Source organism: Grammomys surdaster, unplaced genomic scaffold (genome assembly GCF_004785775.1).
Source record: "Grammomys surdaster isolate TR1022 unplaced genomic scaffold, NIH_TR_1.0 165, whole genome shotgun sequence".
Lineage (NCBI taxonomy): Eukaryota > Metazoa > Chordata > Mammalia > Rodentia > Muridae > Grammomys > Grammomys surdaster.
In genome coordinates, this window is record NW_021604613.1 from 12,751,533 (window position 1) to 12,767,836 (window position 16,304).

Consider the following 16,304-nt stretch of genomic DNA (forward strand, 5'->3'; position numbering starts at 1 on the left):
CGGGACAGCTTGTTAGGATCCGAAGACTTTGCTGAAATGATGCTAGGATCACGGCTCAACTTACTAGGGTCTGAAAGCCTTGTTGAATTGATACTAGGATCACGGGACAACTTATTAGGATCTGAAAACTTTGCTGAAATGATGCTAGGATCACGGGAAATGATGCTAGGATCATGGGAAATGATGCTAGGATCACGGGACAGCTTGTTAGGATCTGAAGACTTGGTTGAAATTATACTAGGATCATGGGATACCCTATTAAGATCCGAAGTGTATGAAGATTTATTGCCATTGATACTAGGATTATAGGGCAATCTATTAGAACCTGAAAGCTGTGTTGCATTGCTACTAGGATCTCGGGACAACTTACTGTTACTAGGATCACTGAACAGTTTAGTATCTGAAGGCTTTGTTGTACCAGAACTAGGGTCATTTGACAGCCTCCTATCTGAAGGCTGTGTTGTATTGGAATTTGAGTCCCTGGACAGCCTCCTATTTGAAGACTTTGTTGTATTAAAACTAGAATCAGTTAACAGTTTATTATCAGAATCTGAAAGCTTTGTTAGGCTGACAACAGGATTATCACTTGCAAAGATACTCTTTGTATTTGAATTGTTTGCTGAGTTGAAAGGACTATCAAGTGACAGCTTATTCTTCCTGTCTGAAATCATTATTGTGGCTGTAGTAGGGTCAGGAGGCAAGCTGCTCTTGTTTACCATCTGGACTGTGAAGGGGCTAGGATTTTCAGGCAATACTGTATCAGATCCTGCAGCTCCTAAATGTTCTGGGTAAGGAGGATCTTGATCTTCGTGCTCTAGGATCTCTGTCCTTAACGTGCTTAGATGTCTGTATCCGTCATCGTGATCTTTCTTCTTTCTGAAGGACATTTTGTTGTTTATGTTTCTTAGAAAAGGATCAAGACCACCCTTGCTGAGTTTCTGAAACTGCAATGTAAAAGAAGAAAAGAAACTCCTTAGCATTTATTTAAAATTATAGTGACTTTTCTAGTCTGTTTTCATAGAGGAAGTTGTCAGTTGACTCATCTTCCCACCTTGTTTATAAAGGGGAAAAACGAACTTAATTTTAAAATACTTGAAGTCTGAATGAAAATGAATTTTTAGTGAAAAAATAAATTCTTAATTCTAACACTATTTATATCTATATGGTTTTTTGTATGTATATTTTTCTACTTGGAGTTTTTCTGATGAGGCACTGTCATTGCTAGCTTTTAAAGTTACTTTTCTTTTGCTTATTTATTTTTCTGGTTTTTAGATGGGACCTTGTGTTGCCCAGGTAGGCTTGGAATGTCCAGGTTCCAGTGATCCTATTATCTTAGTCACCCTGTCTACAATGACATCTTTAAAAGCTACTTATAAGTACTTTTTTTTCTTTAATCACTAAATTTAGTTGTGTCTGTGAAGATAGTAAGTGGTAAACCAAAGTCAAAATCTCATCTACTATAAATATTTACCATTTAGTAGTAATTTCAGAATTTAAAAAAAGTGCATGCAAGTAGTAAATGTCCACAGCATTATTCTTTAAAGATCATCTCAGGGACACATATCATCTGCCTTTAAGTCTAAGTGTCGACAATGAAGGCCTCCATTTTAATATGTCATAGTAGAATCTTGCTTTTTGAGTATACATACAGTATTATGACTCAGATATGGTTAAAAGAATAATTTACAAACTTCTGGCTTACAGTGAAATTTCAGTAGAATAGACATACTAAACTGAGACTTATTTATTCAATCACTGATGCACTCTTTAAAATAAATTATGTCTATTTTTAAAAAAATATTTAGTTTTATTTTTATTTGTATGTGGTTGCCTGCAGAGGGCAAAAGAGGGCTTAGATCAACCCAGGTAGTGAGAAGCACCAGATGTGGATACCCAGAACCAAACTCAGGTCCTCTCAGAGAACAGCAAGGACTGTTCACCACAGAGCTAGAGTGATAGACAGCTCTTTTTAAAGGCCTCATCTTCTAAGTCTTTTTCGTGTTGCCTCTTGTTTCATATATTTGTGAAACTTCTACATTGTCAGATTGGAGAAAAATACAAAATCTGAAATAATCAGCCTAATATTTCACTCACTCAACACACTTCAAAATGCAGGTTAATGGTTATAATTTATTATAATTGCTTTTCAAATGCTAATAGATACTCAGATGAAATATTAAGAACCTCCTGGGTTTTTGTTTTGTTTTTTATTTTTGAAAAACACATATTCCAAGATTTCATTTTCACATTGAAATTTATTGGGTCAAATGAGCTTAGAAATAAACATATCTAAAGGTAGCCAGATATTTCTAATGAACAGTTCTGGTCTGGGAAATCCATGCAGTCTATATATGGAAAACCGAGTAATTGATTATAATTTTGGTACCAGACTAGGATAACAGGACTCACCTGATGTTTGGGTTTGAATTCTGTAGTTTCTGCTTTGCAAACTGGTATAGTGTACTCTTTTTGTGCAAAAGCCACCTTGTAAAAGAGGAAGTTTTAATTTTAGACAACTTATAATACAAAAATGTTTTCTGAGATCATTTTACTCTCAGTAATCCCTAAAGGTATAAAAGTTGTTAACGCTGAATAAGATTCTGTCTCACCCTTAGTTTGCTTTTGAGATGATCAAATCTACAGTGACCTTCTTTATTTGGCTTACGTCTAATGTGTCAGATACAGCTACTCCTATTTGCCTTTACACTCCATGTACTTGGAATGTCACTCTCTGCCTCAGCCTTTGTTCTTTCAATCTGTGCATGTCTTTAGAGCAGCGGTGCGTTTTCTGGCAGACAGCAAAAGCACTCAGATCTTGTTTTCTCATTCATTCAGTAAGTCTGCATCTTTTAATTAGAGTTAAGACAATTTACCTTTGGATTTGATATTAAATGTATGTGCTATCTCTTGAGCTTGGGGGTGAGTATTTGCAGAGTGCCTGACTTGTTAAATAGGTCAGACTGGTGCTCAGGACTGCACAAGTGCTCTGACCCACTGAGCCATTTCTCTAGCTCCCTCAGAATAGTTCTTATTGACTTTTTGTGAACCTATTATTTTGTCATTCATTAGTTTAGTTATTTCCAAACATTAAGCAACTACTGTAAACAAGGCACACTCTCCTAAGTTCTAACACTGGGGTAACATTTAAGCAGTAACCAACTTTAACATGCAATATGTACATTTGGCTTTGAAGACATCAGTAAATTTTATGGTGCTGGCTTTCAAACAATATACTTCATTAAAAATTAGAAATATTCCATTAACCATGAATCCTAAAGTTTAGGGATGACTTGTAGGGACTCCATGCAACCATGACTCCATGTCTCCATGTTGGCCCTCATGTAAAGGCATTCTCTCTTCACTGGGTAGGAAAACAACTACCACTAATTACTGATATGAAAGGAGACGGCTTTAAACATTCTTTTCTGGTTGGGAGCAAGCCTTTAATGGCTGAGCCATCTCTCCAGCCTTTTAAACATGCTTATGTAAATTATATGCTACCAGTTTGTGCTGGTGACAACATAAAAAAAAGGCTCTCAGATTGCTTAACCCACTAGAATGCACAACCCACTGGGGTTGTGGTGGTATGTTAACTACATGGGCAATTTTATTAAACAGCATTGGAACAATGATATTCTTGTTATATAGAAAAATACAGATTGTTTGAAAGATAAACATACAGCTAAGTTGGTAGAGCACTTGCCTAGCACATTTGTGAAGCTCTACGTTCAAACCCAAGCACCACACACACAGAAAGAGGTAAAGATAAAAAGTAATATGATAGACTTCCGGTCTGGGCCCAACAATAGAGCAGGTCACAGGCGGCAGTTCTGTACCCAACCTCAGAAAACCGAGAGAAAGAGGGACTCCCAGGAGCTTTAACTCAGGCAGCATCCCAGGTAAAAATGAATCACCCGTGATGTCTGCTGTTAGAAGTTCTAATCCAGATGCTGGCCTCCGAACTTATACTACTCAGACCTTTGAAGGGCCACTGACAAGAACATCAAACAGCTAGAGATTGACATCACTAATCTGAAGAAATCCCTCGTTTCGCTGTCTGAAGAGACCTCCTAAAATCGCAAAGATCCTTATTGGACTTGATTTACTCTATTACAATAGAAAAGGCTGTGTACAGCTCTTGACTGTGTACAGCCCTTAAAGAAGAAGGTTGCCTTTACTTAGACAAGACAAGGAGGGTTAAAGAGAGCATGAAATAGGTAGTGAAGGCCCTAAGAAAAATCAGAGAGAGAAAGAGACAGATGAATGCTGGTACAAGAATTGGTTTTCAGCCTCTCCAAAGTTGTCAACCCTATTTCCTCCCATCTTGGGACCATTATTTGGGTTCTTTTTGCTTTTTTCTGCTGGTCCCTGGCCCTCAAATAGGCGGACTAACTCTGTGACACAACAGATAAATAATTTGGTAGCAAAACCAATTCAGATACATTATCATAAGTTAGCTATGGAGGACCACGAGACTCAAGATGAGGTTGTTACTTTATACAGGGTGTTTCCAAAACCCATCTCCACCCAACCTAAAAGGGGGGACTTCCACCCCTAGACCAAGCAGAGAGGGGCCACCCAGAACCCCTTCTGTCAGGCAATCTCAATTCTTGCTTAGGCTTCAAGGCTAAGCACTGCAAGGGAATATAAATAAAAGATAAAAATATCTCTCTGGGTTCCCTGAGGGACAAGCCTGACTGCATAGGGGTTGATGTCAAAAGTATCCCCTCTCCAGGAAAAAGACATCGGGATGGGTATGGCCCTCATGCCTCACTGGACAATGACAGGGGGACTGGAGCCATTACAAGGTCCCCTTCAAGTACTGGAGGTCAGGCCTCTATCCCCGCCTTCGAAAGGTTAGAATTGCCACAACCCTTCTATACTTAGAGAAGGGAAGAGATGTCAGGGGCAGCCCTGCTTACACACTGAAGGCCTAAAATCAGCCATAGGCCTAAAATCAGCAATAGGCCTGTCATACATGTATACTAACACCAAGTCTTGGGTCTCAGTGGAAAAACATTGAAACAGATGGCTATAAGCTAATGTAAACAGGCAGCTTTTGTGGAAATTTACAAGCCTGAGTAGTCATAGACCTTGTAAATAGGTAGCCTTGGCAGACAATACCAACTTAGATAAGGACAAGCGAGTCATAGGCGGAGTCATAGTGACTTGTCCCCTGAACCTTCACCCAGCCAATACCCGGTTCTGAAAGATATCCATATTCCCCCTGAACACCCACGCTCCAGTTTCATCCCCTTTCCCATGTCCTGCCTTTCTGTGTTTATAACCCCTGTGTGAATGAATTATGATTTGAGAAAAAATAAATTATTTTTAAAAAAGTAATATGATAGAAAAATCTAGAATACTGATGTCATCTTGGGGAGAAGAAAGACCTTCTAAACAAGATATTAAAACTAGATATAATCTAACAACTACAGAAGAAAAGCTACTAAAGTTGATCATATTGACATTTAAATTAAAAATCAAACAAACAGCATAGATAACAAAACATTGTGTTTTAGAATATAAAAATATTCTCCCATGTAAGCGAATAAGCATATAACCTTATTTATAAACATGGACAATTGTAAGCATTCCAATAATAGCAACACAAGGACAGCACACATGTGAAAACTGTTCACTCTCGCTAATAACCAAAAATGAAACGTAAGTATTGGTGGAATATTATTGTTATTCATCAAATGAAGAAAAACTAAAATGTGGAGGATGATAATGGGCATTTGACTATAAATGCATGTTAGTACATTTGGTTTAAATGATAACTTGGCAGTGTCCATTGACATTAAATACATTCTCTGATGCACTGTTCCTACTTCCTGTGCTATATGCTCATACAGGGGATAAAAGGGTGCTTACTGTTCAACAAATGCCTATAATGTTTCAAGTTTGTTGAAGTCTCGTGAAATAAGTGATGGCACACAGCATAAATTACTCCAAGTTTTATGTCCATGTAAACAGAAGAATATGGATTTGAATCTAGGTATTTCTGCCAAGCTCCTGGTGGTTACTTAAACAAAAACTGCACAAGATTCAACCTATTGACATCCCTGGCTAGAGCGAATGGAAGAATACATAAGAGAAACTTGCCCCTGATAACATGCCAATGACTGTAGCGTGGCCTTTATCATGGGTACCATGAGCAATTGTATCTTTCAAGCTATCAGAGGTTTTCAAAGTTCTTAGATATAAATAATATACTAAAAGGAGTTCACCAGCTATAAAACTCAGAGATGCACAGTTAGTGGAGTAGTTTTAGAATCTGAAGAGAATTGTTTTCCACAGAGAAAAGAGAATCACTGGGATTCCATCTTTAGTGGTACCTTAGCAGGAGACATCAAGAAATGGACTGGTGCCATGGTTGGTTCAGTTGCAATGCATTTTCTAGCTTTACTTGAAGGAGCTGTTATCTTGTTGACAAGATTTGTGCCTGCACAGTTTCCCACGGCCCTTGGTTTACTAAAGACCCTTCCCAGTTGCCTTCCAGCCAAGCATCATCCTTACCTTTCGGAGACTACAGACAATGTCAGTAGGACGTCTTTCCCAAGTTTTCCTTAACTCGATGGACTGTAGTTCAAGAAAGGTTTCAGAAGATCAAGTTACAATCTGATTAAAACCATACATGGGACAAGTGTGGCTCTGCAGGCCATGAAGAGACATTTAGCATTTTTTTCTACTTAAAAGGGAAATGAAGAGGATGATGGTATGTGCATATTTATTCACAATTAGATTGCATTTGTGATCAAAACGTAAGTCTACCACCATTTAAAGAACATTTAAGCTAGAAGATGAAAGACCAAAGGGCTAATAAGAATGACACGTGACCATCATTTTCTTGGTGACTTTTCTGCCTGTTTTATTTTTGTTAATTGTTTGTTTTTGAGTGTGTACAGATATTCAGAGTTAAGAAGCTCCTGGGACTTCACTTTTAAAATTGTAGAGTTCTTCTTTTCATATTGAACATACTTCATGTAATGCTTGTTTATGCCAACCCCTCATATTACTTTACATGAATTATATGAGAATTATGCAATCAGCATGAGTCACTTGACAGTGTAAGACTTTATGGACTGAAGCATATGCCTTAATATTCATTATTTGCTTTGAAAGTAAAATACGCTATGTCCTCATTTTGAAGATGCTGAATATAAAATAAAACTCTCTTACTTAAAAAATATTGGATCTATCAACATCTGTTATGGAGGCCCCTATGAGGCCCCACTCCAGAGGAGATAGGCAGTTAATTGTCACTAGGAATGAGACATTTTCTTCAACAGTATAGTGACTGGTAAGATGCCTGTACCCCTGTAATAGCCTCTCAGAGGTTCCTGTAAGGAACTGCAATGAAACTCCTGGGCCACCAAAAGGTCTTTGCAGACATGAACATAGAAGAGGGACTAATGGGGCAGAGCAAGGGGTCAACAGGAGGATGACAAGCGGTGACAATGGATATGATCAGAATACCTTACAGATGTGAACAGGAATAGAGTGTGTCCCATCTCTGTGTACACTTAATATATGCTAATAAATATTTTTATTCTAAGTTGTTTTTGTTTATAATATACTATACTACACCACACCATACCAATTTCTCTTGTCATTACCAAATACTCTCTCTGTTGAGCAAAAGTAAATTCCCATCCCTCCCAACCTTTCGTGCATCCTGACTATTGGAGAAGGCTTTAGGACCAGTCAAGGCCAGTGTTTAAATGGAAGTTAGTTGAGCCATATTGTAAACATTTTAATTTATGAAGGGCTCAAAAACCATGAAGGTGTTATTGAAAGACAGCCACCTGGATGAGCTGGGCGTGGAAAGGGGTGCAGTCAGTCCTTCCCAGTTCAGATTTGTACTCCAGGCGTTGGTCTCAAAATAGAACATTTCTTTAACACACCGTCCACCTTGGTTCATTAAAAAAAAAACTCCTTTTTCAACTTCAAATTACTCCAAAGCTTATTTTCCCATAGAATTCTGAGGATTTTTGTTATGTAACTTGCTTATGGAGTTTAGTTGTTTAGGAATTTGTTCTAGAACTCTGAAATGTCTTCAATTTATAAATCTGTTGCCCTGGTGATAGATTCTTTCAAACTTCTAAATCTGACATGAGTAGTCTGCCTTATAAGCTATTCTTTGCATTTCTCTTGGTTTTATTATAGTTTTATGTGTGTGTATAGATTTATCATCCTTAGGAAACACACTTAAGGTAAGTTTTCTTTTACTTAAAAAAAGACTGAAGAGTGTTATGAAAATGGAATCATAGACCTAATAATATTTGATGGTAGTCTATTTTACTTAGCATAATTCTCAAAAAAATAAAAAAAGTTAGCTTATGTGTCAATAATTTGTTCCTTTTCCTGATTATTGTTCCATGCTTTGTTTATGAATTGGTGACATCTGGTTGTTTCCAACTTCGAGTAATAAATAAGGTTGGCAAGAATAGGCGTTTCCAGGCTCTTCTTCATGACATATAAATCTTAACATCTAAGGCAGCTGCCACTAGTATGTTTATTACCTCCCGCTCCTCATTGTACCTGTTGTTCCTCCAAAATCACACTCTCTCGCGTCTCTATTCAAAGTAATCACTCCTATGTTGTTTCTTGCAAAGATTATTTTAGATAATCTGTGTATTTCTATATACATATATTTTTGGAGTGATATTTTCTTTACAAATCTACAGTTAATCTACATTAAATCTTTGGAGGGAGAGAACTGGCAACATGACTGTTGACTTTTCCAGTCAGGAGTTCAGTGAGTCTCTATTTATTTAGGTTTTGGGGGCTGGAGAGATCGCTCAGCAGTTAAGAGCACTGACTCCTTTTTAAGAGGTACTAAGTTCAATTCCCAGCAAACAAATGGTAGCTCACAACCATCTGTAATGGGATCTGATGCCCTCTTCTGGTGTGTCTGAAGACAGCGACAGTGTACTCACATACATGAAATAAATAAATAGATCTTTAAAAAAAAAAGAAGAAGAAAAAGAAACTAGGTTTTGGTGTCCTTCACCATCAATTGTCATTTTTACTATATTTTGTATATTTTTTGTTACATTTATAATTATGCTATTGTTATGTTATTATTTCTTGGATGTTTGTTGTTAACATAGAGAAATACTAATTATTTTTTTCACAACTGATAAAACTATATAGACAGTGTGTCATCTGAAAATGCCATTTGTTTCCTCCTTTCTATTCTGCATGACTTTTGTGTCCTTGTTCCTGATCATTGATGGTAAACAGTCTTTCACTATTCAGTATAATATAGTATGTGACCTTTTTTAGAAAGTTAACTTTTATTACAGCTTTGTTCATAGTTTTATATAATGGCTGGGTGTTGAAATTTCTGAAAAGATTTTTGCCCTGTTCATCATTTTGCATTGGTTCATTCTCATACTCTGTTGACACACATTTCTTTAATACCCATAAGACTATTCAGGTAGTCTACTTTATTGTGTTGAGTAGGGAATCTGTACCCATTCTGTGCTATGACATTGACTTCTACAGTTATTAACCATACCTTTTTGGTCAGTAACTAACCACATACATGGCAGTGGTCTCAAGATTATATTTCCTGATGATGCCATAGTTTTTATAGGTATACTCTGTGGTTCTTTTTAACAATAAAATTGCATTCTCCAGGATGTATATCCATCATTAAATGGGATGTAATTGAATATCTAACTTCTCAAGGTGGGCAGGCAGGTGGTGGTTAACCATATACACTCTAGGATCAAATCCCCAAATCCCTTTGCAGTTTATCTAAAGTCAGCTTCAGTGTCCTCACCTACAATTAAAAACAGTAGAAATTCCTATCCTGTGAGTAGCAAAATAAAATTGTGCTCCTTAACAGCTTAAAATGGTGTCAATTATAGTAGAATCTCATTAAGTGTTAGTTTCTGGGGCCTGCTGCAGTAGGTATTCCCATATGTGTATCATGAACTGTATCAACTTAATCACAGCTAATACTGAAAAGACTGGTGCCTGAATCCACATCTTCAAATTGGAATCTTGGGCTCCTGTAACAACACGATACTATAGAGAAACCATGCCCTTCCGTGCAGATTATAGTCAGGTGGAATTTTTGTGTTATTTTAGACGCATGAGTTAGTATAAAGATGTGAACACCAAACATTAAAATCTCCAGGACATCTTTTAGTGGCTTACTGGAACAACTGGTCAGAATATTAGAGTCAGCAATGTCCTAGAGAATTGAGGTCTGCAGACTTTACAGTGATTGCTACATTCTGTTGCAAGGGAGCCAATCAATTCTCACATCAAACCTACTCTGTATGAAAAAGAATTAGTGAGAAATTCCTGTGCTTTGGATTCAGTATTAGTTAATCAATAAATACTATAAGAAAAAGCACTGAGGTTTCCTTAGGGCTTGGACGCTTTCCCCTGTAAGCATGGTTCTTCCCTTCTGAATGTAAAATCTGAGGTAGACAAAAATTTTCTTTCTCATTGCCTTTCATCTAGATAGTTATTTCTTGCTTCATTCTTATTCCAAGCCACACAATTCCTATTCTATTTCTGAAATACTTGTTGCTGTTGGCTTGACATATGTATAAACAAGAGAAATCCAAATAGTGAACTTTCAGTATAAATGGGCAATTAGGATAAGAAAACTGTTGCAGGATATTTGATCACACAGTGAATCCCAAGATTGTGTTATTTACTTTAAAAAAATGTTTCTAGTTGGATGTGGCTCAGCCCTTAGTACACACCTTTAATCCCAACAACGAAGGTAAAGTTAGTTTGTAGAAGGAAGCACCCATGTTTGAAAGTGATGACTAATTGAGTGACAAAGTGATGAATCAGAGAAAGACTTGACAGAATAGGATATGCCCAACTCTCACCAGAAGAGAGAGGAAAGGGAGGGTATTTAAGAGAGCAGCAGGCGGGGAAGAGGGGTTTGGGGGGAGGGGGAAGCAGTTTTACCTGGACAGTTGTACAAAGACAGAGAACAAGCAGACATAGGTAAAGACTGAATGATCAAGAGAATGAGAAGGAGCCAGAAGATTAAAACAGATTGCCAGAGTTAGTTTGAGGCCAAGTAGAGCAAAAATTCAGAATCTGAAAGAGAAGGCAGATTGAATCAGTCAGCTTTGAGAGGAGTTTGAGCCAGAACAGCTGAGTTGAACAGCCAGCCAGAGTTCAGGAAGAACAAGAAAGGGTGAGCTCATTCAGAAGTCTCAGAGGCTGAAAACATTCTAGGCCTAGATAAGATTGTATGAAGGCTAGATGCTTCCAGGATTAGGCCTAGGTTAGTAGCCAAAGGGAGTAAGACATTTAAGATGACAGTCATTTAAGAGAATAAAAGATACTACAGAAAATTGCCTTTTAAAATTTTTTTTAGATTTATTCATTTTATTTATTCCTAAATGTATGCACATGCCCCACATTCCTACCTGGTGTTCAGGGAAACCAGATGTAGTCAAATCCCTGGAACTGGAGTAATAAGTTACAGCTGTAGGCCACCATGTGGGTGCTGGAACCTAACTCTGGTCCTCTGCAAGAGCAGGTAGTGTTCTTAACTGCTGAGCCATTTCTCAAGCTCTGAAAATGGCTTTTTAAAATGATGCTCATATCACAAGAGATTGGCCTATACCTATGCTTCCTAGTCTTTGTTTTACTAGCTATGTGGCTTACTTGTAAAAATAGCAAGGCAGAAACAATGAATTGAACTCTAGGGCTTGCTAAAGTTAATGAGACATTATATTGCTCTATAAGTTTATAAATATAACCTTAAAATTGACAATAAATGCTTGCATATTGTAGAACAGTGATAAATAGTAACTAAATAATAGAAATGACAATAATTTTTAAAAATGATTTATCCATCTACTTACAGGTCTCCCTTTCTTATTTGTGTTTAATTCTTCTAAAGGTTTATCAGGTATTATTAACACATCTGAAAAAGAATGGAAAAAAACAAACCCAAAAGTCATATAAATTGCTTGGCACTTAGAACATTTGAAAAGAGAAGTGGGCTTTATAAGTACATCTCTTGGGCAGGAGTAAAAGCAGAGTGGCTAAAAGTTCAGGACTTGAACTCCAGAAGTTTGTCCAACTGACCATTTAATTGGGCAAGTAAGCTTGCCTCTTCTGGCCTTGGCTTCCTGATCTGGCAAGGGATTAAGACCTTATCTGGAGGAAGGTTTTGTGATGTAATGTCTAAAACATCTAACCCTGTGCCTGGTGCATAAAAGGCATGAAAGTAACCATGTAATTGATATCCTTAGCCATCATTAGTGCCCTCTTCACCCTGATCCATGGCTATATTCATACCCTTGGGTCTTCACCTAGTAGTAACTATGATTTTCAGTATTGCTGTAGGAATGTGTGTGGAAAGAAATAGAAGTTACGTGTCACTGTGCTCTGTACATTCCATGCACATAATACATGAATTTAGGTATTAGCAGATATTTATGTTAAGCATTTCTGCTTTTAACTCTGGCTCTTGATGGCAGTTCAAACATTTTAATTAAAACTTAATTAAACATATCACTGTTTCGCTCCTACCTTCTTGGGAAGGGGCTGCTAAATACAAGCTGTGTGATTCATGGCTTGCTTGAAAGGTGGCTTTTACACACCTTTGGAGCTGTGTCCCTTTCTCTAGTAGATATTTGGGTAATTTTCCTTTGTTACTTTGCAATCCATACCCAATTCTAGGCAGACAATCTATATTCTAGGTATCTATCATGATAATACATATTTCTTAATAATTCAATTTGTGATACTAGAGAAGCATCTTCAAAAACCAAGAAAATTATAAAATGGTGATCACAATGACCATGAATTTCAGTGAATCATTCTGCTACCTGACTGTTTATGTACAAATACCAGGACTCAGAAGTCCCAGTGAAAGGTACTCAACAACTGGAATTGGAGTAGCCTGGTGCGGTGGAACATGCCTTTAGTCCCAGCACTGGAGAGGCTGAGGCAGAGGCAGATGGAACTCTATGAGTTCAAGGTCAGCTTGTCTACATAGTGAGTACCAGGATAGCCAGGGCTCTGTTGTATATAATTATGCTAATTATCGAAGAATGGTATGCATAAAAAATTGAATTGAAATATAATATAATATAATATAAATATAATGCAAGGTATAGCAAAACCACTTTTTTGTTGTTTTTGAGACAGGGTTTTCTATCTATGTGGCCTTGGCTGTCCTGGAACTTGCTATATAGACCATGCTGGCTTGGAATTCACTATGTAGACCAGAGTGGCCTGAAAATTAAAGAGATCTTCATGCTTCTGCCTCCTGAGTACTGGGATTAAAGCTGTATACCACTATGCCTGGAATAGCCACTTTATTTTTATTTTTATGTTGGTTTTTTTTTTTTTTTGAGACAAGCTCTTATGTAGGTCAAGACTGGCCTCCAATTGGTTTCATAGCTAATGACAGTCTTATACTGACTGATCTTCCTGCCTCACCACGCCCAGCTATTAAAACCACTTTTAGTACATAATTAGAAATCCTATTTAAATAGGGTGGCAATGTTGTTTGGTGACGAGTTTTTATGTAGCCCATGTGGGCTTCAAACTTGTCATGTAACAAAACTGACCTTGAATTTGTGATTCTCTATCTCCCAAGTGCTGGGAGTACAAATGTGTGCCATTACACCTGTTTTATGCTGTGCGGAGGACTGAGCACAGGGTTCCCTGTGTGTGCAGAAAGCCTTCTACCAACTGACTACATCCCCAGCCTCAGTGACCTCACCTGTAAAACACAAGTGTTAGCTTCACAGGGTTTATTGGCTAAGACAGATATGTGAGGTATTCACAGAGTTCTGGAGACTGACTAAGAAAAATAGTAGTTGTAACTGACAACAGAAAAATAGTAGTTGTAACATATAGCTCCATGCTTTGATTGTTTGAGGCAGAATTTCACTAGCTAGCCTGAAACTCACCATGTAACTAAGCTTGGGACTCATAATTCTCTTAATTTTGCCACCAAACTAGGATTATAGGCTTATGTCTCCACCTCTAACCCACTCTTTCATTTTAAAAATGGGAAAATGGACAGGCTGGGGATATAGTTCAGTGATAGAGCACTGGCTTGGCCCTGGGCTTGCTCCCCAGATAGTGGAAATTTGAAGACTTTACAAATCGGTGACTTAGGATCATAGGCACAGTGTCAAAGCTAAGATAGAATCTCGTTTATAATCTCACTTTATACAAAAGAATAACTTCCCATTCTGACACAGTTGAAAATAGTGGAATATGAAGTCTGCTTTCTCCAGTTTACCTCAAAAGTTCTATGGTTAGGAGAATCCAAAATAGAGGGTTTTGAGATATCCATCAGTTTTGTGCTACTAAAACAGAATACCCAAGACTGGAAAAATTATAGGGAACAGAAATGTATTTCTTAGTTTTAGAACCTGAGAATTTCAAGATGAGAGGGCCAGAGTCTGGGGAGGATCTTGTATCACTTCACAGCAGGAAGCAGAAGAGAAGGACAGGGATGGAGAGACAAAGGGGGCCATGCTTCCTCTATTACAACAAAGCCACACCTGCAAGAACAACCCACTCCTGGAGTAACAGTATGAAATCATTCACCCTATTCTCATGGCAGAATACTCTCTCATTAGGGCCCATCTCTCGGCACTTCCGTCTTGTTAACAATATTTCTAACACGTGCTTTCTGTGAAACACATTAAAGCCATAACATTCTGCTCCTGGCCCTCAAATTGGAGTCATTTCACATGAAAAAAATACATTTATTCTATCCGGTGGCCCCAAAGTCTTGACTTGTTTTGGCTAGCAACCCAAAAGTCTAAAGTCCAAGGTCTTGTCTAAGTCAGACTTGTGTGAGACTTGAGATATACTTCATTCTGCAGCAGATTTCCCTCCAGCTGTAAACCTGTGAAACAAGTTACCTGCTTCTAAAATAAGATGTCTTGTTAATTCTGAATGATGTTTCAGTCATTTGTTTCCTAGAATAAACAACACTTTAACTGTACTGCCATTGGGCAGGAGGTCCTAGGTGCTATAAGAAGGCAGAGTGAGCAAGCCATGTGCAGCGTGCTACACTTGTTAAATATTGTAGTGTCTGCTACAGTTCCTGCCCTGACTTCCTTGGATGATGAAGTACAAACTATAAAATGAGTTAAACCCTTTTCTTCCCATGTTTCTTATGGTTCATGTGTTTTATCACAGCAATAGAAACCTTAACTTTGACAATTTGTTAATCACGTTTTTGATTTGATTCTTTTCTCCATAAGCCCTTAAATGAAGGCTAGTCTTTGCACCCTACAAACGTATAAAGAAATAAAATTACTTGCGTATCTTCTGCCTGTAGCATATACTACAGTTATCTTGTTATTTTAACTTCATTTTGATTAATTACTGTTGTCTCTTCTGAAGGAATATGTAGTCACTGTACAACTCTGACTGTCCAGGTTATTAGAAGATGCCCAGGTACCACTCTGACATACACTGTGTTGGCTACCTTGATTCCTTGGGAATCTTCGGTTTCCTTCAACAGGACATAATTCCTCAGGGGCCTTTGTAACTCTGACTCACCAGTATTGTATGATCTTAGCTTTCTCTATTTATGCTGTATTACTCGCTAACTATTGTTATGATGGGACCACTAAGAAAAGAAGCTTCTCAAAGCAGGAAAATGTGTTCATGGGAAGATCTATCCAGTAGACAAACACTTTCCATACAGATAAACGTAATACATTATCTCCAAGTTAAATTAGAACATATGTTCAATGAAAACTGTCTAAGCTCCCACTTTTTTTTTTAGCTCCCACTTTTTTTTTAGCTCCCACTTTTTTTTTTTAGCTCCCACTTTTTTTTTAGCTCCCACTTTTTTTCTTTTAGCTCCCACTTTTAAGCTCTTTCATATTTTGTTTTGATCTTCCACTGTTACTGGGAGGCTGTGTTTTTATAATAAGAAGAAAATAGTATAATTTATATCTTGAAGGAAATTGTGATAATCATTAATTTATGAGAGTTAGTGTTCCCAACTTCAATGGCCCAATATTTGAAAATTATATTAATTCTTAAATAATGGCTTACCTGAAAAATGTGGAGATTTTTCTATTTTACGCCTATTCTAAAATAAAAATGAACAGAAAGTAGATAGAAAACAATTAAATATCAATATAATTTTAAAAACAGCATTGTCGATGGTAATAAATGAAATTGTTATCATTTGTATCTATATTATATTAACATAATCTAAGCAATGCAATTTGGGGATGTAACATACATGTGGGGCCGAAGCATTGTGTAAATAGGCTGTTAAGAAGCAAATGCCTAGTATTAAAAGAAAACAA

General features: G+C 37.3%; 1 protein-coding gene across 1 annotated transcript in view; it reads right to left on the bottom strand.

Annotated features, from left to right (window-relative positions):
* Positions 1–16,304, bottom strand: part of C2cd6 (C2 calcium dependent domain containing 6) — an 87,853-nt gene that overhangs the window by 7,663 nt on the left and 63,886 nt on the right. The window contains exons 14-18 of the mRNA XM_028765731.1: positions 16,045–16,081; positions 11,862–11,923; positions 6,523–6,585; positions 2,410–2,484; positions 1–944 (exon numbers count right to left, since the gene is read on the bottom strand). The exon at positions 1–944 is cut by the window's left edge and continues 3,448 nt beyond it. Coding sequence (XP_028621564.1) covers positions 1–944; positions 2,410–2,484; positions 6,523–6,585; positions 11,862–11,923; positions 16,045–16,081 — 1,181 coding nt within the window. The remainder of the gene's footprint in view (positions 945–2,409; positions 2,485–6,522; positions 6,586–11,861; positions 11,924–16,044; positions 16,082–16,304) is intronic.